Genomic DNA, 27,365 nt, shown 5'->3' with positions numbered 1-27,365 from the left:
AGACGCAACACAGCATTTAGAGTGACTCTTCGTTTTTCTTTACCTTAAGATGCGTAGACCATAATAATCATCCCATGTAATTGTAGTGTTTTCAAGTATTTTGATTTTACTCTTAAGCTTTATAACGGAAGCTATCATCTGCTGCAAAGCACACGTTCCGCACTGCGACACCAACTGTAAATTCCATCGATGTTGTCATAACACTTGAAAGCGCCGCCTGACAAAGGACTATGGAATTGTAAACACTTGTGTCCTTGATTTGAAATCGTTTGCTGTTCACCGTTACAGTGAGGAAGCATTGTCGTACGACCTCCTCGCGCCCGCTGCCTTTTATCGGTCTGCGATGGGCCTCTCTAGCGGCGACTCACGTGGGGCCAGCGGTCGGAGCTGGAATACGAGAGAGCCTCATTGGCAAGAAATCCACATTTAGCAACGGATCAGCTGCTCGCCAAGGGGCGCCACCTCTGTTGTCCCGCAGTAATCTTCCATTTGTATTGCTACCCAGTCTTTGTGGTTTCACTTTTCTTGGTTGCATTTCGAAACTTGAGAAGAGGGACGCCCGTGCAGAAGTTGAGAACGACTTGGGTGTTCTATTCCGTAAGTGTACGTGTGTACTCATCATATATCTTCAACGATGACTGACAGCAACAGAACGCTCTGAATTTTAAATATCACGTAAGGGAAAATTTAGTAATTTTTATTTGTTACATGTAAAGAGGTAACAGTTTTATTTTAAACATATATTTGATATATTGTAGACGCAAAGCTACGTATTGTCTTTTTATTTCGCATTTATTCGTCCAATGCAGAATGAGGGGTTACTCCATACTTTTAATTCGCGCGGTTTTATACCGTCCGTTTGCACCATGTTTCAGCAGTATTATTTGTGTTAATTCTTCTTTCATGTCTATTACGTATCCAGTGAACCATCCTTTGGTTCTGGCTGTAGGGGACTTTCTTCGTTGTTTCACGTTCTGACAACTTTCTGGTGCATTACTCTTACTCATATTTTTTTTCCACTCGTCTAATTCAGCCTCCGAGACTAGCATGCTGTGTGTATATGCACCCAAAAGTGAGAGCCAGAAATTCTAAATTGTAAAGTGTTACCGGGACACGCTCGTACTCTACACTTCTGTATTCAGATACACTGGGCTATACCAGTTGACTAGTACGAACCGTGAACGCTGCTACTCATGTGAGTCCTACTGTGTATGATATCTGCACCATTCGGGTGATACCTCCTAGCTAATTTTGTTTTCAGGCACACCCGTCTGTCTCAAGGCTGTAGTTCATGATTACAGCCCTTTGTCCTCCTATTAAACGTTTATATGCTTAATTCAGTAGTTAAGTCATTTAATTGACGTCTTATGATAATAAATTTTTATACTGACCTCTAGTTTCCTTTGGTAGTTAGATATAACCTTGTCAGTTGTGGTGACCGTACTTTCATGCTTCACTTAGCCACCACTAGCAGTTTTCATTCAATAATACGTTATCCTTTGCACGAAATTGTTTCTCTTCAATTTGCATGATTTTAAGGGAACCTTCCCTTCCTCGTAGGTCATCGGGAATTGGACTTCAGCACATCAGGGCTATGCTAACCAGCTCAACCGAGAACTCACAAATCCAAAACCGCCTGACGTCTCTTAAGGGTCATAAATGAGATCTACAGCAGACGAAGTTTCGCAATTAACTCTCAAAGTTATCCTGAGACTAGATACAGTAACTACAGTAATCATAGCAGATTTGCTTTAGTTGTCATTTCTGCACAGATCAAGATAGTGCCAACTAGAAGCCTCAGTCAGAAGCCTTGAACGTCCAATAAAATATCAACCGACACTTCATTACAGGGATACTGCATGACAAGATCACCACCAAGGATGTTGTATGTTGTTATTGTGGTCTTCAGCCTAAAGATTCGTTTGATGCAGCTCTCCATGCTCTTATATCCTTTGCAAGCCTCTTCGTCTCCGAACAACTACAGAAACCTACATCCTTTTGAATCTGCTTAATGTATTCATCTCTTTGTCTCACTCTACGATTTTCACCCCTCACACATACCTCCAGTACTAAATTGGTCATCCTTGATGTCTCAGAATGTGTGCCACCAACCGATCCCTTCTTCTAGTCAGGTAGTGCCACAAATTTCTTTTCTCCACGATTCTGTTCAATACCTCCTATCGTTTATCGTCCATGTTTCATCTCCATAAATACTTTCAGAAAAGACTACCTGACGCTTAAATCCATATACGATCTCTCTTCAGAAACGGTTTTCTTGGCATATTCAGTCTAGATTTTAAATCCTCTCCACTTCTGCCATCAGTCATTTTGCTGCCCAAATAGCAAAACTAATCTACTACTTTAAGTGTCTCGTTTCCTAATCTAATTCCCTCAGGATCGCCTGACTTGCACTGAAATGACGGAAGTCTCGGGATAGCGACACGATCGTATACAGATAGCGGTAGTACAGCATACGCAAGCTACAGAAGGGCTGTGCCTTGGCGGAGCTGTCATTGATTCATGTGAAATGGTGTCCGATGCGATTATGGCCGCAGGACGGGAATTAACGGACTTTGAACGCGGAATGCTAATGATAGCCAGACGAATGGGACATTCCATTTCGGAAATAGTTAGGGAATTCAATGTTTTCGAAACCCACAGTGTCGAGATTGTGCTGAGGAATCAAATTTCAGGCATTACCTCTCACCACGGACAACACAGTGGCCGACGGCCTTTACTTAACGACGAGAGCAGCGGCGTTTGCGTAAAGTTGTAAGTGCTAACAGACAAGCAACACTGCGTGAAATAATTGTAGAAATCAAGGTGTGGTGTACGACGAACGTATCTGTTAGGAGAGTGCGGCGAAATTTAGCGTAAGCCTCACCTGGGCTCGTGATCATATCGGTTGGACCCTAGACGACTGGAAAACCGTGGCCTGATTAGATGAGTCCCGATTTAAGTTCGTAAGAACTGATGGTAGGCTTCGAGAGTGGCCCAAAAGCTACGAAGCCATGGAGTCAAGTTGTCAACGAACTGTGCAAACTGGTGGTTTCTCCATAATGGTGTGGGCTGTGTTTACATGGAATGGACGGGGTCGTCTGATCTTACTGCACCGGTAATTGACTTGAAATGGTTATGTTCGGTTGTTTTGAGACCTTTTGCAGCCATTCGTAGACTTCATGTTCCCAAACAACGATGAAATTTTTATGGATGACAATGCACCACGTCGCCGTCCACAATTGTTCGCGATTTGTTTGAAGAGCACTCTAAACGATGATATGGCCAGCCAGATCGCCTGACCTGAATCCCATCTAATATTTATGGGACTTTATTTAACTGAGAGGTCAGTCCGTGCACAAAACTCTCAACCGGCAACTATTTCGCATTTATGGACGGTTACAGAGGCAACATGGCTCAAAATTTCTGCAGGGGTTTCCAATAACTTGCTGAGTCCATGCTACGTCGAGTTGCTCCATTACACTGGAAAAAATGAAGTCCAACACGATGTTAGGATGTAACCCATGACCTTTTCCAGCTCAGTGCAATTCGACTACATTCCATTATGATTGTTTTGCTTTTGATGGTGTTCATCTTATATCCTCTTTTCAAGACACTGCCCATTCCGTTCAACTGCTCTTCCAAGTCCTTTGCTGTCTCTGATAGAATCACAATGTCATTGGCAAACCTGTACGTTGTTACTTCTTCTCCATGGACTTTAATTCCTACTTCTTTACTGCTTGTTCAGTATACAGATTGAATGATATCGGAGATAGGCTACAACCCTGTCTTACGCCTTTCTCAACCATTGCTTCCGTTTCATGCCCTTCGAATCTTACAGCTACTGGGTGGTCTCTGCACAAATTGTAAACAGCCTTTCACTCCTTATATTTTACACCTGCTACCTTCAGCATTTGGAGGAGAGTATTATAGTCAACATTGTCAAAACCTTTCTCTAAGTGTACAAACGATATAAACGTAGGTTTGCCTTTCCTTAACCTATCTTGTAAGAGAAGTCGTAGGGTAAGTATGGCCTCTTGTGTTCCTACATTACTCCGGAATCCAAACCGATCTCCCCCGAGGTCGGCTTCTTCAAGTTTTTCCATTATTTTGTAAAGAATCTGTGTTAGTATTTGCCAACCACAGCTTATTAAACTGATGCATCGGTAATATTCACACCTATCAGCACATGCTTTCTTTGCAATTGTAATTATTATATTCTACTTGAAGTCTAAGAATATATCGATAATCCTATACACCTAGCACACCAGATGGAACAGTTTTGTCATGGCTGGTTCTCCCAAGGCTATCAATAGCGCTGACGGAATGTCGACTACGCAACGGGCTTATTTCGACTTAGGTCTTTCGGTGCTCTGTCAAATTTTTCTCGCAGTATCATACCTTCCATCTTATCTTCATCCACGTCCTGTTCCTCCTATTTTTCTTTCTCTTCCTTTTCCTACTATCGAATTACAATCCTCCATCACTATTAAATTTATATCTCCCTTAACTTTCTGTATAATTTCTTTTATCTCGTCAGAAATTTCTTCAATTTCTTCATTATGTGCGGAGCTACGAGTGTCGTTCAATAAGTAATGCCCCACATTTTTTCTCGGAACATATTTATTTTTAAGAGTCAGAATTTGGTGACAATGTACGTCAGCACGTCTTGTCCATGTCCTATTTTTCTATATAGTGTCCATCACGTTCTATGGCGGTACGCCAATGTTGTGTAAAAGCTCTTGTCCTATAGGCGTGGCCATGTTTTTACTGCATGAGTGACGCTCTCATCTTCAAAGCGTGTTGCCCGTATAGAATCTTTAAGCGGCCCAAAGAGATGGTAGTCCGAGGGTGCCGGGTTTGGACTATAGGGTGGATGAGGCAGTGATGTCCAGCACAATTTGGCGATGTGTTCCTGGGTTCTCAGACTTGTGTGTGGGCGTGCATTATCGCGTTGGAGCACGATTTCTGCTGATTTCTTGTCCCATCGAATACGTCGGAAACGGTTCTTGTGAGAGTCTTCACGTACGCCTCTGAATTGATGGTGCACCCCCTTGGCATCACATCCGCTAGAATGACGCCATCAAAATCCCACAAGATTGTCACCATGACTTTTCCGGCAGAGGGAGTTGTTTTGAATTTCTTCTTTTATGGTGAATGAGGATGATGCTACTCATAGAGCGTGTTTTTGTTTCCGGCGCAAAGTGGTGCACCCAGCTTTCGTTCCCCATAACGATCCTTGACAGAAAGGTCTCTCTGTAGGTCTCAAAACGAACAACAATTCAGGTGAAATGGCCTTTATTTGACATGATAGGTATGGCCCCCATAACCGTGCAAGAAGTAAGAAAAACCATAGTGTCTCTAGAAAGTAAAAATTCATCGTGAGTAGACATATTTCCAGCAAACTACTAAAAGCCAGTTGTAATCAACTCTCTGAAGTTTTACCTCATACATTCAATTCCTCTCTAAATCAAGGTATCTTCGCTGACAGAATTAAGTATGTTACTGTGAGGCCCCTCTAAAAAAAAGGTGATCCCACAGATGTTTCAGACTATCGTCCTATCTCTCTTGTAACATCATTTTCTAATGAAAAATTTGCACTAATTAGCAAACAACATTTTGGTTTCAGATCAGATATAACTACAACCAAAGCAATTTACGCACTTACAAATAACGTTTTAGAATGCCTTGACAAGAAAAAATTATCCGTTGGCATATTCTGTGACCTGACTAAGGCTTTCGACTGCGTCGATCACAGAATACTTTTAGGAAAAGGAACCCAATATGGAATCTGTGGATAAATGGGCAACTGGCTCAGATCATATCTAGAAGACAGATAACAAAAAATAGTATTAGGTGTTAACAACCTACAAGTAGAAGAGGTAGAGTCTGACTGGGGAACAGTACATCATGGAGTTCAACAAGGATCAGTCCTTGGTCCCGTCCTATTTATTATATATATTAATGACTTACCCCTGTCCTCAAATAGTGCTAGCAATATCAGAATGTTTGCAGATGACGCAAGTATAGTGACAGCCAGCAAAACCTCCACTGGCGTAGAGTTAAATGCCAACCAAGCACTTGCAAATGCTCTGAACTGGTTCACAGCAAATTCTCTAGCAATAAACCTGAGTAAAACAAATTAAGTGCAGTTCCAATCCAGTTACATAAGCCCAGAAGAGATTGACATTGCATATGAGAGCCAACAGTTACAGAGCGTTCAGTGCACAAAGTTCCTAGGCGTTCACACAGATAACCGGCTCAACTGGGAATTCCACATACTGCAAACACTAAAAAACCTTAGCTCAGCAACATTTGCCATCCGAATAATCTCAAAAATTGGAGACATCAAAGTATCAAAGTCTGCATATTTTGGCTATTTTCATTTAGTGATGTTCTATGCCGCTATGGAATAATCTTTCGGGGCAACTCACCACTTTCAAAAAAAATTTTGTGATCCAGAAAAAAGTAGTACAAATTATATGTAGTTTTCCTCCAAGAACCTCATGTCGCAATCTTTTTAAAAAGCAAGGTATATTAACTACTACCTCACAATATCTCCTCTCACTCATGGCTTTCACTCTTCTCAATTCCTCTGAATATGAAACAAATGAGGCATACCATCATTATAACACAATACGGAAAGGTGATATGCACTGTGAAGGGAAAAATCCCTTTCTGGTACAAAAAGGGGTAAAGTACGCAAGTACAAAAATCTTTAACGCACTCCCGAGTAATATAAAGCGTCTAAAAGAAAAGAAAATGCTATTCAAAAAAAGCTAAAGGAACTCCTACTGAAAAAATGTTTCTACTCTTTTCATGAATTCTTCAGCAGAGATAAATAATTTGAGTAGTAATTCAGATTATTTCCTTTGTCATTGTTATCTGTATTGTTTTTTATCACTATCGTATTTTGTATTGTATCGTTTATTATCTTGATTATATTATTGTATTGTACCAGTTTTGAATCATTCATCTACCATGTGTAATATACCAGTATGTATTGTATTGTATGATATCTATATTGTATCTGCTTTGACTCGTTCTACATCCATGCGTAATCACACCATATTGGATCTATGGCATATGTATCTCAAATAAAACAAATAATAAATAAATAAATTAACCATCGGTGAGAGATATTGACCAAGTGATTACATGCTCCATTCCCAAACTAACCACACTAACACGGAGGGCGGGTGGGCGGTCACGGCGGTAAGTGAGAGCGGCCATTGTACCCACGCTCGTGAGCCGAGTTGTTGGTAAACAAGAAGCGGTGTCGCTGTATTCCTCGATCGGCGCCCAGATACTGGCGCCTGGAGCGGCGGTCGAAGCCCCTGCCACTTTCACCAGCCGCGTGATCTTACTGCACTGGGCCTCGCAGGAAACCAGTTTCGTGTCTAATCATAGCCCTATTGACGTCGCTGCTGCAGCAGGTGGGTCCACTCTCTGATGACTACATGAAACATTTCAGAGACTGATTTGACAGAATTGCCAAAAAAAAGTAACTTTTTATTCTTTTATTTATACACATTGTTCGATAGATTGCTTCACCGATGTGAATGCAAGGTACTAGAGGGAAATATCTCTGTAAGACTCTAATCTTTTGTATTCAATTTGTGCTTCGAAAGACTATAAATAAATATAATACAAATATCATTAAATGTGTTGGTTAAAAACTATACAGTTGTTTCTGCATCTTGTAAGAATGGAAGCTTACGTAAATGAACCTGCTACTTATGGTAATGACAATGAGTCTACATCATCTAGTCTAGGTTATCAGATAAGCTCTAATTAGCCTCTAATAACGAAGAATGAATACCTCACGTTGCTGCACCTGAACACATGAACTCGTTAAGTAATTTGTCAGATTTTCGTGTTATGTTATCTGAAAATAGCTAATCCATTACATGGTACTATTCAATTTGATGAGTACGAAGGAAGACAAATATAATGACGAGAAACTTACTAATTACACGGAGTAGATAACATTCTGATATTGCCTGCGGAGTGACAAGAAATCTATCCGAAAAGCAAAAGAACTTTAAACACACTGTGCTGGTACCGTCAACGGAGATCCATATTTTCAAATGAAGTGAGACGACATCCGTTTCCTTCCACAGGCGTTCTATTTGCAACTGGTTAGTTCCAAAGCACTTAATAAATGGATCGCGCTCTTAAAATTAAGTTTAAATTTTAGAATTTTTCCGTTGCAAGAAACAACAGGATATAGTAACGTAATACACAATAAATTTTCAAATGATTTCAGTTTCCTTCTTCCATACAGACTTCGTCGGGACCAAAAAAATTCTCAGGCCACGTAGACTTTGCAGCCTAGCGTGTTTTATTTGTTGGTCACGGTAACCATTTCTCCATAATTCTACGAAGCCATTAACAGATACATCTAAATCAATACTCTGCAAATCACCATAAAGATCATGGGAGAGGACCTCCTCCTACCGTTAAAGAATGAAGCACGGGAATAATAATTGTTTTGACGTATTTTTATTAGTCTTACGTTATCCTCAGGCGTTTGCGGGGCCATATGAAAAAAAGGGTAGAATGTTCTGAAAATTGATTATTGGAAGTTTGACAGAAGCACTGCCCTTTCGCCAAATACGAACGGTTCAGGTTTTGCAGCACTTCTAATAAACACTCACTGAAAACACAATAGGTGTGACTATTTGCGTTGTCCTCCTGTACATAAGTGCGGTGTCTCTAAACTGGGTGGATCTCGAGCATTGAAGCAGAGTCCAGAACAGACTGTGCAACACTTTCTTAGCATATAACGAAATAATAAGCGATCAATTTCATAAAAGAAATTTAATTCCCTTACCGGTTTCGGGCACGTACTACTCTTCTTCAAAAAGTTAAACGTATCTCATTATTTGCGAGTGTTAATAAAGTTAGTATAAAGAAGCGTTTCACTTCTTTATACTAATTTTGTACAGACATTATGAACCACATGACCATGGCATTTTACTGTATACACCTTAGCTGGCACTCGCAAATAATGCCACAGGTATAACCTGACGAAGGGCGCCATGTGCCCGAAACAGGTAAAGAAATTAAATTTCCTTTATGCAACTGGTTGCTTATTACTTCGTTACATACAACTACAGATGCTGAGGATGGATAAAATACTAAACTTTCATAGCGTATCTATTTTATGAAAACACGGCAGTTTCGTAGAATCTTACCTATGTACTGAAGGCCGATATTTGCTGTACCCACGCCTAAACATATGTTTCATCGCCCATCGATCGGGGTGACGCTTTCGAGAGAAGCTGGTCTCAAATCTTGATTTTAAGCTCACTGTGTCATCCCTAAACCACCTGAGTGAATATTTGGATAATTCGTAAAGACAGAAGACAAACATTTCCTTCGTCAACCGTGTTCAACCAGGGCTTTTGTTTCTGTCTTCTCTCTGTGATGATCGTTTCAGTTCATATCACAGAGCAATGTATTACGCAGGTAGTTGTTCGACTTGAATGACGCAAACTGCGACTCATTAGTCGAGATATTAATGTACTGCAAATTTTCACGTTTCTCTTAATCTTGCAACTTCGTACTTTACGTTATTGGGTGATAGTAGTTATTCTGCGTTCCGTTCTTTGTCACAGTAACACCATTTCTCAAGACTAAAAAAAGGACATCGTTTTACGTTTATATTCCGCGGTCCATCCTGTGTGACGGAGTGTCCGTCCTGTGCCATTGTCACTCCCCCACCTCCTTTTCCCGTTCCAGTCGCGAATTGTGCGCGCGAAGAACGACCGTTGGTATATCTCTGTGTGAGCTCGAATCTCTATTACTTTACTTTTCCGTTGGACGCAGCAATCTATTGGTTGACTCTTTCAGGAACGTACACTCTCGGAATTTTAACAGTAAACCACACTAATGCACAACGCCTCCCTAGTAGAGAGAGGCGCCGGAGTTGGATGAGTACTTCCGAGTCGCTTTCGCGCGTACTAAACCAACCTGTGACGCAACGCGCTGCTCTTACTAGAGTCTTCTCTATTTCCTCTATCAGTCCTATCTGATAATTGTTGTATTTGAAGAGACACTTTTGCCTGAATGTTTAAAAATAATTGCAACTCTTAACAATACATCAAGTGACTTATCCTTAAACGTACTGACATTTATCAAAAAGCTTGTTATGAGATTTTGAAATTTCTATCAAAACCTTGGAGCCCTAGATACCGGCTTACTGTTACGAGAGGCTAATTCGACCCACCACTCAGCAGAAAACGATGAGAACTGTAATTCTAGGATGCAGGGATGCAGGTGAACAGGCTGATTCCGCCTTCCTGGATTTAACGGAGGAGTTCGACACTGTGCCACATCGTCGACTACTGACCGAGATAGAATCATACAGAGCATCCACGCAAACATGTGATTGGCTGAGGAATGTTTTCCTTACAGAGCACAATACGATACACTGATCGGCAAATATTCTATATAAACGAAAGCAACATCGGATTCGTCCAAAGGAAGCGTAATGGGGCCTCTAATCCTCAATATGCATTAACGATTTGTCGAATGGCATCAGCAGTAGTACGAGATTTTTGCTCACGATTCTGTTGTCTGCAGGAAAGTACCGTCACGAGACGATCGTAAGAATATGTAAAATGACTTTGAGAAAATTTACACTGGGTTTAATCAACGGCGGCTCCTTTTAAATGTGGTTAAATGTGAGATAATACACATAAAAAAGAAAACGGACACGGTAGTTCCGACCATTTTGAACACGTCACATAATATAAGTATTAAGAGCTAATGCTAAGAAGCGATGTGAAATGGGACAATCACGTAAAGTCAGGATTAGAAAAGACAAATAGAAAAATTAGATTTGTTTCTGAAGTTTTGGAAAGTGCGGTGTACCTACAAAGGAAATGGTAAACAAAGCGCTGCTGCGCCCAGTTCTGGAGTGTTGTTCCAGTGTGTTGTGTCCTTATCACAATTGCATTACAACAGGTATCAGGAATGTGCTGCTGGAACCCTAAAATTTCGGTGTAGACCATATCAGAGTCTAACAGAAATGCTCAGAAATTGTTGAAAGAGCGGAATATTGTTGAGTAAATTTAGATACCCTGCACTGACGAAGACTTTGCGATCATCATGCTACCATCAGCATATATTTCGCGTAGTGATCGTGAGAATAAGATAGGGAATACTAGGGTGGGTACACAAGCATATAGATAAATACTTTTCCATCGCTCTGTACGCATATCGAATAGGAAACAAAATCGATGATATTGGTGTGATACATCCTCCGGAGTATTTATATAGATGTAAAAGCCCTTAGGCAAAGTTTTCTCGACAGCGCACCATGGCCCTGAACAGTTCTTGACACGGCGGGTAAAAAGCATTTGGGTTATGATACGCTGAGCAAACAGCGAAGGAAACCTTTGAGAAATCTGAAAAGGGAATTAAACTTTACGGAGAAGAAAGTAAAATTGTGAGGTTTGCCGATGACATATTAATTCCGTCGGTGATGACAAAGGACTCTGGAAAGCATTTGTACGGAATAGACAGTGTTTTGAAAAGAGGCTGTAAGACAAACATCAACCAAGTAAAATAGAAGTAATGGAATGCAGTCGAATTAAATCACGTGATGCTGATAGTATTAGACTAGTATATGAAACACTAAAACTAACCGATGAGCTTTGCTATTTCAGCAGCAAAATAGCTTAAAATAGCCAAACTAGGGAGAATGTAAAGTGAAGGCTGGCAACAGCAGGAAAAGCGATTCTGAAAAAGAGACATTTATTAATATCAAATATAAATCTAAGTGTTAAGAAGCCTTTTATGTAGGTTTTTGCATGGAAAGCAGCTTTGTACTGAACTGAAATGTGAGCTATGAGCAGCTGGGATAATAAGCGAATAGAAACCTTCGAAATGTGAAGCTGCAAATGGATGTACAAAAACAGAAGACTAGATCAAAAACTTAATAACATGCAACTGAATCGAAATGAAGAAGAAAGAAATTTCTGGCACAGTTTGACTACAAGAAGGGATTGGATGATACGGCATAGCCTATCATGTGGCATTAGCGAATTGTACATATGGTAATGGAAAGAAATGTGAGAATCTACATCTACGTATACATGTACATCCACACTTTGCAAACCACTGTGAAGTTTTTAGGAGGTGTTCCCGTCCCATTCACGTATGGAGCGGAGGAAAAACGGTTGTTGAAATGCCTCTATGAGCGCCGTAGCTAACCTAGTCTTGTCCTCACGATCCCTACTGGAGCTATATTTACGGCGTTGTAATATATTCCTAGAATCGTCATCCAAAGCTGGCTCTCGAAGTTTTTTAACTATGCTTTGTCTGCGTAGTCTACATTTGTCTTCAGAACTCTGCCAGTTAATCTTCTCCACCATGTCTGTGACTCTCTCCCGTGGACTAAACAAACCTGTAACCATTTTGCTGCCCTTTCTGTATACATTCAATATCCACTATTGGTACTACTTGGTATGGATACCACCATCTGCAGCAGTATTCTAGAATAGGTGGCACGAGTGATTTGTAAGCAACCTCCTTTGTGGACAGACTACAAAGGCCATCGGTCAATCTCCTTTGTTGATTTACTGCATTTCGCTAGTAGTCTACCAATAAACCGAGTCCGCTAACTGCTTTATCTACGTGACCGTTCTATTTAATATCCGTACCCGCTGTTACACGCAGGTAAGCGTTGGCCGATTGCAGCTATGATTCGTTGATACTGTAATCATAGGACACTATGTTTTCTTCGTTTTGTGAAGCGCACTGTTTCACATTTTCGAACATTTAAAGTAAGTGGCCAATATTTGCCCCACTCTGAAACCTTGTCAAGCTCTGAATCAATATTTGTGCAGCATTTTTCAGATAGTGTTTCATCATACATAACTGCATCATCTGCAAAATGAGTTTTCTGTTATTCTCCGCAATGTTATTAACATACAACACGAACAGCAAGGGTTCCAATACACTTCCATACCATCAAAGATCTTGCAGACATCTTCTCTACCAAAAAATCACCATTCCATTCACAAATTTCGCTTGATTCTCCTATGATCCTAAAATGGTTCAAATGGCTCTAAGCACTATGGCACTTAACATCTTAGGTCATCAGTCCCCTAGACTTAGAACGACTTAAACCTAACTAACCTAAGGACATCACACACTTCCAAGGCTGAGGCAGGATTCGAACCTGCGACCGTAACAGCAGCGCGGTTCCGGACTAAAGCGCCTAGAATCGCTCGTCACAGCGGCCGGCCCTATGATCGTAGATGGTAGTGACTTAAAAATTACAGACATATTAAAGCTCGAATATAGTAAGCAGATTGAAATGAACGCATACTGTAGTAGTTACTCTGAGATGAAGTCGTGCAGAGCTGCATGAAACCAGGCTTCGGGCTCAACACCACAACAAAAGCAACAAGAGTGAGAAGCGAACGGAATGGACTGTTTGAGAGCTCACGTGTGTGCTCGACGATGTCGACGTCGGCCGCGCACAGGGTGGCGGCGGCCGCCAGCGCCAGCACGAGCAGAGGCAGAGACAGCGGCAGCGACGAGCTGGAGGCGGGCGGCGGGGCCATGGTTGCGCGCCGAGTGCCGTGCACCGCAGCTCGCGGCCGAGGGAGCGCCCGCCGGAGAAAGCGCCGCTTGGGGGGGCGGCGCGGCGCCGGCTAATGTGTCCCTCTCTGTCGTCGCGTCCAGCCAGGCCCGCACACACTTTCGCCCGTTGTCCTGCCAGCGCATTACTGTCACCGCCCGTCTGCGAACAAGTGGCTCCTAGTGGATGCAGACGGAGGACACGCTCTTTATCAATTTTGATTTCTGTGTTAATCGTGCTACAATCCAGGAGACTTACATCAATGTGTCTCACTTTCGTTTACAAACCGTCAGCAATATCTTTTGACATTTACACTGCAGAGCAAAAAAAAAAAAAAAAAGGTACATCTGCCTAATATCGTGTAGGGCCCCCGCGACCACGCAGAAGTGCCGCAACACGACGTGGCATGTACTCGACTAATGTCTGAACTGGCGCTGGAAGAAACTGACACCATGGATCTCTCAGGGCTGTACATATATCCGTAAGACTACCAGGGGGTGGAGATCTCTTCTGAAGAGCACGTTGCAAGGCATCCCAGATATGCTCAATTGTGTTCATGTCGGGGAGTTTCGTGGCCAGCGGAAGTGTTTAAACTCAGAAGAGTGTTCCTCGAGCCACTCTGTAGCAATTCTGGGCGTGTGGGGTATGGCATTGTCCTGCTGGAATTGCCCTGGCTTCCGAATACACAATGGATATGAATGGATGCAGGTGATCAGACAGGATGCTTACGTATGTGTCACCTGTCAGAGTCTTATCTAGACGTATGAGAGGTGCCATATCACCCCAGCGACACAACCACCATATCGTTACAGATCCTCCATCACCTTGAACAGTCCCCCACTCACATGCAAAAATGTGTGTGAAATCTTATGGGACTTAACTGCTAAGGTCATCAGTCCCTAAGCTTACACACTAATTAACCTAAATTATCCTAAGGACCAACACACACACCCATGCCCGAGGGAGGACTCGAACCTCCACCGGGACCAGTCGCACAGTCCATAACTGAAGCGCCTAGACCGCTCGGCTAATCCCGCTCGGCCAGCTGACATGCAGCATCCATGGATTCATGAGGTTGTCTTTATACCCGTACACGTCCATCCGCCAGATACAATTTAAAATGAGACTCATCCGACGAGGCGTTTCCAGTCATCAACAGTCCAATGTCGGTGTTGACGGGCCCAAGCGAGGCGTGAAGGTCTATGTCGCACAGTCGACAAGGCTACACCAATGGGCCTTCGGCTCCGAAACCTCATATGGATGACATTTCAATTAATAGTTTAGACGCTGACACTTGCTGATGGCCTGGCACTGAAATCTGCAGCAATTTGCGGAAGGCTTGTACTTATGTCACGCTGATCGATTCTTTTCAGTGGTCGTTGGTCCCGTTCTTGCAGTATCTTTTTCCGACCGCAGCGATGTCGGAGATTTGATGTTTTACCGGGTTCCTGATATTCACGGTACACTTGTGAAATGGTTGTAAGGCAAAATCCCCACTTCATCGCTACCTCGGAGTTGCTGCGTGCCATCACTCGTTCTCCGACTACAACACCATGTTCAGACTCACTTAAATTTTGATAAAACCATAGTAGCAGCAGTAACCGATGTAACAACTGCGCCAGACTCATCTTGGCGTTGCCGACCGCAAGGTCGTATTCTGTCTGTTTGCGTACCTCTCTATTTGGATACGTATACCTGCACTAGTTTCTTTGGCGCTTCAGTGTATTACTCCTTTTTACACGTTTTGAAGTCGACAGATCTTCTCCAACATAGCTAGGACAGTTGCTGTTAAAATGAGGGATAAACTGTCGGTTTCAAAATACGTAAGGTGGAGTAATAAACGCCAACGACCACTGATAATCCTTCTCTCGTCTGTTACATTGCCAGGTGGTAATTTTGTTTTGTTTGCAGATGATACAAACATTACAATAAATAGGAAGTCAAGTACATATTTAGAAATGGCTGATTATCAAATTTTCATAGACATTAATCAGTGGTTTAAACCTTATTCACTGTCATTGAGCTTTGAAAAGACCCACTATATGAAATTCAAAACCCATAAGAGATTTCCGTCCAGCCTGTCTATAACATTTGAATTCATATAGATACAAGAGGTTGACAGTGTTAAATTTCTGGAATTACAACTGGATAATAAATTCTGAATTGCTGGAGCGCCTAAACATATCTTTGTTTGCGATACGAATGATGTCGGATATGTGAGATACAAATATAAAGAACTGCCATATTTTGTTTACTTTCATTCTATTATATCATACAGGATAATATTTTAGGGTAACTCGTCAAAACGAGCAAAAGATTTTAGATTGAAAAAGGGTGTAGTAACACTCATTTAACGTGTAAATTCAACAATATCCCATAGAAACCTCTTCAAGGAACTGGGCAATCTAACCACTGATTATCAGTCTATTTATATCCTAATAAAATTTGTTGCAAATAAAATGTGTATTTCCAACCAATACCTGAATACGTAGTATCAATACCTACAATAAGAACACTACTTAATGACCTGAAATCACTTACCTTGGTCCAAAAAAGGGTCCAATGCTCAGGAACATACAATTTCAATAAATTGCTAACAACAACTAAAAACTTGGTTTCCGATAAAGCACCGTTTAAAGAGAGCTTGAAAGACCTTTTGGTAGGCAACTCCTTCTTAACAGGGACAGTTACAACAGATTAAGTAAAAATGTGTGTTAGGTTTCAGTTTTTTCAGCACCTTGTCACAACAGTCAAGATAGAGAATATTGTGTATGATAAATTTATTAAAAGTGCAGAACTATGTTTGATTCGTACAGTGTATTAATTCTTTAAATATTAGCAGTCCCAGTTTACTTTAATGTACACTCCTGGAAATGGAAAAAAGAACACATTGACACCGGTGTGTCAGACCCACCATACTTGCTCCGGACACTGCGAGAGGGCTGTACAAGCAATGATCACACGCACGGCACAGCGGACACACCAAGAACCGCGGTGTTGGCCGTCGAATGGCGCTAGCTGCGCAGCATTTGTGCACCGCCGCCGTCAGTGTCAGCCAGTTTGCCGTGGCATACGGAGCTCCATCGCAGTCTTTAACACTGGTAGCATGCCGCGACAGCGTGGACGTGAACCGTATGTGCAGTTGACGGACTTTGAGCGAGGGCGTATAATGGGCATGCGGGAGGCCGGGTGGACGTACCGCCGAATTGCTCAACACGTGGGGCGTGAGGTCTCCACAGTACATCGATGTTGTCGCCAGTGGTCGGCGGAAGGTGCACGTGCCCGTCGACCTGGGACCGGACCGCAGCGACGCACGGATGCACGCCAAGACCGTAGGATTCTACGCAGTGCCGTAGGGGACCGCACCGCCACTTCCCAGCAAATTAGGGACACTGTTGCTCCTGGGGTATCGGCGAGGACCATTCGCAACCGTCTCCATGAAGCTGGGCTACGGTCCCGCACACCGTTAGGCCGTCTTCCGCTCACGCCCCAACATCGTGCAGCCCGCCTCCAGTGGTGTCGCGACAGGCGTGAATGGAGGGACGAATGGAGACGTGTCGTCTTCAGCGATGAGAGTCGCTTCTGCCTTGGTGCCAATGATGGTCGTATGCGTGTTTGGCGCCGTGCAGGTGAGCGCCACAATCAGGACTGCATACGACCGAGGCACACAGGGCCAACACCCGGCATCATGGTGTGGGGAGCGATCTCCTACACTGGCCGTACACCACTGGTGATCGTCGAGGGGACACTGAATAGTGCACGGTACATCCAAACCGTCATCGAACCCATCGTTCTACCATTCCTAGACCGGCAAGGGAACTTGCTGTTCCAACAGGACAATGCACGTCCGCATGTATCCCGTGCCACCCAACGTGCTCTAGAAGGTGTAAGTCAACTACCATGACCAGCAAGATCTCCGGATCTGTCCCCCATTGAGCATGTTTGGGACTGGATGAAGCGTCGTCTCACGCGGTCTGCACGTCCAGCACGAACGCTGGTCCAACTGAGGCGCCAGGTGGAAATGGCATGGCAAGCCGTTCCACAGGACTACATCCAGCATCTCTACGATCGTCTCCATGGGAGAATAGCAGCCTGCATTGCTGCGAAAGGTGGATATACACTTACTAGTGCCGACATTGTGCATGCTCTGTTGCCTGTGTCTATGTGCCTGTGGTTCTGTCAGTGTGATCATGTGATGTATCTGACCACAGGAATGTGTCAATAAAGTTTCCCCTTCCTGGGACAATGAATTCACGGTGTTCTTATTTCAATTTCCAGGAGTGTATTTACATATCTCGACCATCTCCAGACAAATGATCAGGGAAGTAAGTATAATATTCAAATTTTCTATATTTTTTAATGTTATACTTTCTCACACGTTCCACACCCACGAGAATCATCTCATTTTTGAATCTATGGAACGAAAACTGTAATCTAATCCAGTCTAATCGTAAATGATAGTGAAACGAGGCTGATATAATACAACTGTATACGCTTAAGGCACAAGAAAAAAGAAGGAATACGCGGTCAAGTCACATTAATGTGACCACCTGTCAATATCCTGAATACCCATCATTTGCGGCGTGGACGTGCGGGAAAAGAAGCAATGAGGTTATGGAAGGTATCGATAAGGATGCAGAGCCGCGCTAACTTCAGTGCCGAGGAAAGCTGCGCTAGGTTTCACATTCGATCCATGGTGCGAACAGCCCGATCGATATGGTTCCACAGATTCTCGACTGGGTTTTAATGCAGCAGAATCGGTGGCCAGGGAAGTACGGTAAACTCATCCTCGTGCTGTCCGCCCCCGGTAGCTGAGTTGTCAGCGCGACAGACTGTCAATCCTAAGGGCCCGGGTTCGATCCCGACTGGGTTGGAGATTTTCTCTACTCAAGGACTAGGTGTTGTGTTGTCCTAATAATCAACATTTCATCCCCATCGACGCGCAAGTCGCCGAAGTGGCGTCAAATCGAAAGACTTGCACCCGGCGAACGGTCTACCCGACGGGAGGCCCTAGTCACACGACATTTACATTCATTCTCGTGCTCTTCGAACCGAGCACTGCAAGGTGTCTGACACGTTGCGTTGTCCTGCTAGTAGATGTCATTGTGCCAAGAAAAAAAAACTGCATGTAGGGGTAGATATGGTCCCAAAGTATAGATACATACTCGAGTTGATCCTCTGTGCTTTCCAGAATGACAAGATCACCGACGGAATGCCACGGGAACATTCCCCAGATCATTACGCTCGCTCCTCCTGTCTGGACCCTTCCGACAATAATTGCAGAGCAGTAGAAGCGATTGACCATCTGTCCGATGGAGCAAAAAACGTGATTTATCTGAAAAGACTACTTGTCGTCACTCAGTGGTCATCCAGTTGGATACTGAAGTGCAAATTCCAGTCATCATCGCCGATGAACAGCAGCCAGCACAGGTCCATGAACGAGGTATCTGCTGCAGAGGCCCATTTGCAGCAACGATCGCTGAACGATCAATCAGGAGATCCTCTTGGTAGCCATTTGGTTCATCTGGGTGGTTGGTTGCTCAACAGTTGCACGTCTGTTCGCACCTACACATGTCCGCAGCTGTCATTCATCCCTGTCTTCGACTGCTCGTGGTGCACCATAATTCCCTCAACATTGGTTTTGGATGGTGCCATTTTTCTGTGCATGATATACTTTAATTTTAGTGGCACGCAAACATTTGACCATCTTAGCATTTCGGAAATGCTTCTGCTCTTTGTCCCAAAGCCAATGATCATGCCCTTTTGGGCGTCAGATAAATGGCTCCATTTCCGCATTACGACAACGACTGCGCTGTTTCCTGCGTTCTCCAACACACATCATATACCTTCCACTGGTAGTGCTGCCGCCTGCCGTCTGTGAGTGGATATACACGTTGACGTCTAACATTGGCGGTGGTCACATTAACGTGACAGGACTCTGCAACTGATATGGAACAGTTCCTGTGGAAAACACTAAGCCAAATTAACATAAAATGCTGTATTATTCTATATTAGTGACCCGTGCTGGCTTCACATTGGTAGCCCAAAATATCTACAGCTGGACGACTTGTCGCATTTGGAATGACAATTCGTGGCAATGATGCGAGCTGCGCGCTACCACGCCACTTCGCCCGACTGACTGCAGCGCCATTTAGAGCCGGCTACGGTCACCTGGCACTCACCCTACTCCAGAACCAGCCCAGTGCTTGATCCATTTTCTGTGTAACCTTTATCTACATTTTCTTTCACACACCTTAAACGTTAGCTGTATACAAAAATATTTGTCCTTATCAGCTTAACATCTGATCTGACTTGCATTACATTTTCTTTAGGAAGTCGGTGGTAGCTCTCACCAGCCACCTGGTAGTGATGGTCCACAATGGCCTGGCACTGCTTTCGGATGGTCTGGTGCCTGTCTCCTGTGCCCACAAACCTTCCTTGTGGATCAGTCTCTTAGTGAAAACTGTATCAAAAGTCCTTACAGTAGTCCCTGAGATTACCGCGAACATACAGAAACCGTGGCAGGGATTTAATTTTATATACTTGTAGATGCATGCACATAAAAGCAACAATGCACACGTTCACTACAATACTGAAGGATCATTCTCTTTTGGAGACCAGTGAGTGAACACGGCCATTAACCCGTGCCATATTTACTCGTATTATGATTTAACAACACCATTAACCTGTGAATCTGTCTATTCATTTATATAAATCATTATATGTCCGTTCCATATGTCCTCCTAAGCCAAGGGATCGATTTCAAACAATTTTGGTACGTATATCACTTAGTTTCTCGAGACAAGCACTGTGGGGATAAGAAACCTCCTTAGAGGGGCGAGAGGGGGAGGGGGTAGGGAGAAGAGAGTGACACAAAAGTATAACTCAGGAACGTCTAGAGAAATTTCAACCAAATTCTATGTATACATGACTAGCTAGTAATATCATTTGCATAATTATTTGTATAAAAATACTGTGGGTGTAATACAACCCTAGAACCCTTGTGGGTTTCATTGAAAAATCGTGATATGTAAAAATACTCGTATACTGTAATGACCAGTGTTAGTATTCATTCCATAATTTTCAGTATTACTAGCCTTAGTGGTGCAGTACCGATGACCTTTCACCACTAGGGGCGGCGGAAGGGTGCAAAGACACTAACATATCAGCAATTTCTGTAACGCCTGAAGCAATTTGTACTAAACTGCGCACTCGTATCACCTGCTATCTGGTAAAAATTACTGTGAGAGTAAGACACCCCTCTCCTACCCCCCTACCCCTGTCCTTCTTATGGCTGAGAGCAGACATGAAAATGTGTGACATAAAAGCAATAATATATGCGATGTCTCATTACTCCAGCAGCACATTTATACCTTTCTCTCCCGCTACCTCGTGCGTCACCTTGCGGCGTTATCGAGAACAACGCCTTCGCTGTTAAGTTCCTCAGTGGTCAACAGGAAAGGTCGCATTGGACAACGCCGCTTCGAGGGACGAACACGATACGAGAACATATCTGTGTATCATAAACTATTCGCCTAAATATTATGATATACACATATTTGAAACCATCTTTTTAAGCCCATCATGTTATGCTAAAGCTTAACAAAGGATTCCATTTAAAACAACCAAAGATGGCTTCATATCTCTGTAATAAAGAATAGCTAAAATATGAAATTTGATGTATTCAAGTAGCCCCTGTCCCTGCAATTCACTGTCCAGACGGCATCTTTGTATCTATCATGTTTGGGGAGATACAAGGAGTGTTATTACTTAGCCGCCTCACATATAGGAATGGTATTTTTGCCTGAACTAATATGTTTCTTATATCCCCCATACTTCGTCCCTCATGCATTATTTTCCTTCGAAGGAGGAAGAATTCCTTCAGTTCCTCTAATGCCTCATTTCGATAATAAGTTTATCCCTAATCTTATTTCCGTTGCTCTACATTATTTCGTATTTCTTTATTCGCTATCCATATTTGATGCTCAGTAGACAGTTCATCTTTTCATTCCATTCAACAAGTTCTCTAATTCTTCCTCACTTTCACTGAGATTAGCAGTCAAGGAATCTTACTGATATCCTTTCATCCCGAATTTTAACCCACTATCAAACCTTTCTGTGTTTGCGTTATTGCATCTTCCATGTACAAACAGAACAGCAGTGGCAAAGGACTGCTCCCTTGCCTTACATCCTTTTCATCCCAACACTTCTCTCTTTGCCTTCTCTTCTTATTGCTCCCTCTTCTTTCTTATTCATATTGCATATTATTCGTCTCTCTATAGTTTACTCCATGTACGCGTACACCATACTTACTCTACCACGCAAACATTGGGATTATACTCGCCTGGTGTGAGACGTTTCCGGGGGGTCCACTGGGGGCCGAACCGCACAATAACCCTGGGTTCGGCCTGGGGCGGCGGTGGGGTGAGTGGACTGCTGTAGCCTGTTGTGGGACTGTGAACCACTGAGGGCTACGACGGGGACGAAGCCTCTCCGTCGTTTCTAGGTCCCCAGTTCCATACATTACATTACATACAATCATATGAAATTGTCTTAATTTTTCTGAAGTCTTGCCTCCCTTGTCAGAAATACCTTTTTGTTGCCTTTACCTTCCACAAAGCCAAAGAGAACGTCACCAAACAGACCCTAAAATTTATTTTCCATTCTTTTGTTTATCATTATCATCATTATTATCATCGACAACAATTTCAGTACACTAGTCCTTAAGCTGATTGTACGATAGTTACAACATTTATTTCCTTTTGCTATCATCAGTGTACGTGGTTGCTACTTTTCAGAGAGTCCGATCTTATGACTCCAGTCTTATAGATTCTACAAACTATCTTGTTTAGTGGGGACTTCCTCTAAAGATTTTGGAAACTTAGAAGGAATGTTTTGTCCCTTCCGTCTTGCTTGATTGCAGGTTTTCGAAAGGCCTGTCAAACGAACTCTAATATTGGGTCCTCTATGTCTTCCGTACTAACACTCATTTCTTCTCCTATCACGTCGATAGACAGTCCTTCACAGTCGTAGAGGCCTTCGCTTATTTTAGTAGTGGAATAAATTTCTCATCTTTGATGCAGACAGCTTTCCTTCTAATTTTACCGAAAGTTATTTTGGTTTTTCTGTTTGCTGAATTTGTCCGCCCGACGATCATTTCAGTTTCTTCAAAACTTTCCTACAGCCATTTCACTTTATCTTCCTTGCAGTTCCCATTATTTATTTCTAAGTGACTTACGTGTCTCTGTTCCTTTCTTTAGCTGAATATTTTTGTATTTTTTTTTTCATCCGTCGATCGACTGGTGTATTTCTTGCGTCATCTACAATTTCTGCGATGTATGTCTACGTTAGTCTGTCCAGCTTTTGTGACTAGTCTTTCTAATGATATCCGCTCCTTCTCACCTCAATTGTCTACTGTGGTATTTATTACAATATTTGCAGCATGAGATATCTTTAAACCCAACCAACTATATCTCAGGACTTCAGTAACCGATTTTCTAGAACATTGATTCTTTCTGATGATGCTCTCAAACTTCACCCTCTCTCCATCATTACTAAAATGTGGTTTGAGACTATTAGTTCCTGGTTATGTATTACAATCCAATAATATCTTATTTCGAAAACTGTGTCTCGGAACGATGTAATCTACCTGGTATCTTCCTGTGTCCGCTGGAATTTTGCAAACATGCTGAAACTGGCTGAAATTTAAAGTAGAATTCAAAGAACCTTTTTCCTTTCATTCTTATTGCGGAGCCCATGTTCTCTCGAAATTTTCCTTATCAAAGCCGTTCGGTTCCCATTATTATTAGTGTTTCATTTCCCTTTACGTACTGAATTACCTATTCTTCATTGTTGTTGTCATGGTCTTCAGTTCTAAACTGATTTAATGTAACTTCCGAACGCTAGAGTATCCTGTCCAAGCCTCTTCAGTCTCTGCATAGCTAATTCAGTTTATCGATTTGAACTTGCTTACTGCAGTCAGTCTACACAATTTTTACAATCTCCCAAAAAATTTTACAGTTTTTATTCCTCACATACATTCTCTGTCTTATCGTCTTACTGCGAATAACCCAATAGCTGAACAGTTCGCAGTAACTCTCTCTTTTCCTTACCCATCTATTCGTAACGAATTCTACTTCCGTTATAGCATTTTCTAATGCTATTTGATATTACTTTGCATTCGGCTCACTAGGTAACTAGCTTTTTTTCCATTTTACTTCAGATATTCCCACCATCTCTACATTTAGCCATTGCAATAATTTCCTTTTGATATTTTATAGCTTTCCTGCTACAGGGTACCTATTAAAATAGCAGCACTATGAAGGCAGAATGCAAAAACGTCAAAGTTGAGTGAAAAGTACATGTGTATGCAAATTATTAGTATTTCAGAGCAACCGCACGGAACAGGTAGGCGTAATGCGACCCAAATTCTGTATAAAGGCGTTCCAGGGTGGATAGGAAAAATGTTAGTAATTGTTCGTAGAAATTAAAATAAAGAATTCCATAAACATGTGTACACTTTTTATTGGTTACAGAGATACAGTTGGTTACAGTGGTAAGTGTTCATTTTGCATGTTGGCACTCCAGTTACGGTTTTTATTTATCAAAGGTCATGTTGTCGTGTTTCCAAGATGTGAAGTTGTGCTTGAGTTTACATAAATTAAATTTTCATTTGTGCTCGTGGCTCATTTGTTGACTGATTCTATTCTATCATTTAAGCGCGCCACATGCACAAATGATAGTTGTATACAGATATTGCAACGGAAACCTGTTGTTACTTGCAGAGAAAATCAACATACCTTAGTGAAAATACATAGTTACGAAGGCTTCTCTATAAAACCGCGGTGTGACAGGATTAAAATCAGTTGATTCGCACTGTATGTTACCACATCCTCTTTCAGGATCTCGTTACAGAGACTTTCTTGAAAACGAGATTCCAGCTTTAAAGGAAGAGATTTCTTTTAATTGGATAGATACGTTCTTCCAACATGATGAGATCCCTGCACATTCTACGCGTCATCTATACCTGACATTCCTCGGAAGATGAATCGGCAAAATTGGTCACGTTTCTTGGCCACTCGTTTAGAATTCGATTGCTCTGATTATGAATAGTGCTGTCCTCATAAAAGAATACCAAGACGATCTTAGAAGAACTATACGTGGTGTCGTCAATAAAATCGGTGTATACCGTACGTCAGACATATATTTAATGAGAATCGTTATTAAACTTAATAGTTTGACTTTGATTAAAACTTCTGTGAGTATTTATTTGGGTTACATTCTAACAGCTGTATTTCTGTAAACAAGAAAAATTAGATCCATGTTACATGGTATATACAAGATGTAACTAAAATATACTGCACAAATTGGAGGACACATTCCTTACAGGTAGATGAAGAAATTATATGAACATATATTAAAATTCATTTTCTCCAACCCATTAATCACGGGCAACACACAAGGACATAACATTAGAACCATGGGGAACATGTACTCTTGGCGACGTCTGGTTACGTTGTGCACGCCAATATTTTGTTTTACATGTTCCTGTTGCCAAGCGATGTACGTCATGCTTGTTTACAGGTAACATCAGCTATTCCACCGAACAGTACGACCGTTGCCGGCACACGGTTTACTACGTAGAGTTAATCACAGACTTGGCTCATGCAATGACAGTGTACACTAAAGCAGGAATGGCAGAAGCCCATCTGATATATGCATTAGCTGTCGGCAATGGCGCTCGCTCTCAACGTTTTTTACCGGGAGATATTTCCAGGACGAATGTGGCCCGACAGGAAACGTTTGAAACCATTGAACGTCGACTTAGGGATCATAGTGCATTTAAACCTGACAATCTCAACCGGGGAAGACCTAAAAGGACGAGGACACCGCAACGGGAGGCGGCAGTTGGGATCAATTTTAGAGCCCGATTTCATCCATTGGCTTTGAGCAATGACGTCATAGCTAAGGCAAAGACGCTACGCAGAGGCAATTTTTGAAAGCAGCGTATGATATTCGTAAACAAAGAAATGTCGCATACGGCCTTCTTGTGCGAACGCACACGCTATGCCCGAACTCGTACGGGACTTGGTAGATTAATCTGCCACGAGTAATTAGTATGATGGGCAAACATCTACTAGGCGCGCTAGGAATGTAGTGGTGTGGACATGTTGGGAATGTGTGTCTCACGGGGATCGTGCAAGGGATACGTCCCTGCAGGCGAACTATCCTCTGTGCCCTCGGTGGCTCAGATGGATAGAGCGTCTGCCATGTAAGCAGGAGATCCCGGGTTCGAGTCCCGGACAGGGCACACATTTTCAACATGTCCCCAATGAAGTACATCAACGCCTGTTTGCAGCTAGGGTGTCCATTTAATTATCAAATGGTTCAAATGGCTCTGAGCACTATGGGACTTAACTTCTAAGGTCATCAGTCCCCTAGAACTTAGAACTACTTAAACCTAACTAACCTAAGGGCATCACACACATCCATGCCCGAGGCAGGATTCGAACCTGCGACCGTAGCGGTCGCGCGGTTTCAGACTGTAGCGCCTAGAACCGCTCGGCCACCCCGGCCGGCATTTAATTATCATTTCATAAAAAGGACAGTAGCATAAAACGTGCAGAAACCACCACACAAAGAAAAGTAAAGAAAATTCACAAAAGGTAACAAATATTGGAATCTGTAACTAGAATTGATCTATATATGTTAATTCTAGTTACTACTACTAATTATTTATATCGTTTTTTCCAGCAGGTGTGTAAACAAAAATGCAATAGTATTTCTGCATTTGTGATCTCTCTCTGAACTACCTTGAAGAATAAACAAATATTGAAAGTGGCTAATTAGTTTTTGCTGTATGGTAATCTACAGTTATATTTACTGGTATTTTTCCTGTGTGGTAATGTGAAATACTCGTGATTAGAGAAACAGTTAAGCTTGTATTTAAGTTGGTAAGCAGTCTCATAATTCTTGAGATGTGATCAGCAATGTAAATTATCAGAAATGCAACATTAAACTGTCTACTGCCAACACTCGTGGTGAGAGTACAGTCTGTTCTGCTACATTTAAGAAAACTGTCCTGTTAGCAGTAATACAAGCCACCTGACTGTGAGAAAAACATGAAATATAAATAACTACAGAACTGCCCCGTTCTGAAAAGTATGTCACTGTCGAAATATTAATTGTATCACACGTAAATTATAAATGGCCTTCTTGTTTGTGCAATGGATAAATGCTGTCCTGCTGCTATCTCCAAACTAGTGTGGCTGCTGCTGCTATGCTGCTTAAAAAACAAAAATTCGTACTATTATCAACGTGATGTGCAATGCATGCTTTAAACTACAGAGATATCCACAAAACTACTGTGCTAATAAATTCTAATACTGCAGTTATCACTGTCAATTATAGTTCTGTTACTGAGAATATCGAGAAAGTAAAATGATGTATGTGGAACTGTAAATAAAGAGACGAATGATGATTGATGGAAAATCAAAGTAACTGTATTAACAAAAATTTTACATCACTAAGAGAAAATATCCTAACTCTTGATATATTAAAAATCCACTTTACATTAATAGTGGAGAAACCTGAACAAATGATCTGTAACATCTCACAAACGTGTATGCTGTCCTTCTCTGACGAAAAAAATCAGTAATTCACTCATTGTCACGTTATCATAAACAATCGCCAATTCTAAATCCTTGGATAAATTAATTACTACCCTTGGATGTCTCGGTAAATGCGCTTTCGTAGTCTTCTGAATGAA

At 42.1% G+C, this 27,365-nt stretch overlaps 1 protein-coding gene and 1 non-coding gene across 2 annotated transcripts in view; one reads left to right on the top strand and one right to left on the bottom strand.

Moving 5' to 3' along the window:
- LOC126161845 (protein takeout-like) overlaps positions 1–13,580 on the bottom strand; it is a 91,513-nt gene extending 77,933 nt beyond the window's left edge. Inside the window, exon 1 of the mRNA XM_049917950.1 lies at positions 13,463–13,580. Coding sequence (XP_049773907.1) covers positions 13,463–13,580 — 118 coding nt within the window. The remainder of the gene's footprint in view (positions 1–13,462) is intronic.
- A 12,252-nt stretch (positions 13,581–25,832) lies between these two features.
- On the top strand, positions 25,833–25,907 carry Trnat-ugu (transfer RNA threonine (anticodon UGU)). The gene has a single exon. It is a non-coding gene; the product is annotated as a tRNA-Thr (tRNA).
- Positions 25,908–27,365: the final 1,458 nt, after the last annotated feature.

The sequence above is a fragment of the Schistocerca cancellata genome, chromosome 2 (assembly GCF_023864275.1).
Source record: "Schistocerca cancellata isolate TAMUIC-IGC-003103 chromosome 2, iqSchCanc2.1, whole genome shotgun sequence".
Taxonomy (NCBI): domain Eukaryota; kingdom Metazoa; phylum Arthropoda; class Insecta; order Orthoptera; family Acrididae; genus Schistocerca; species Schistocerca cancellata.
This window is presented reverse-complemented; position numbering and strand designations above follow the sequence as displayed.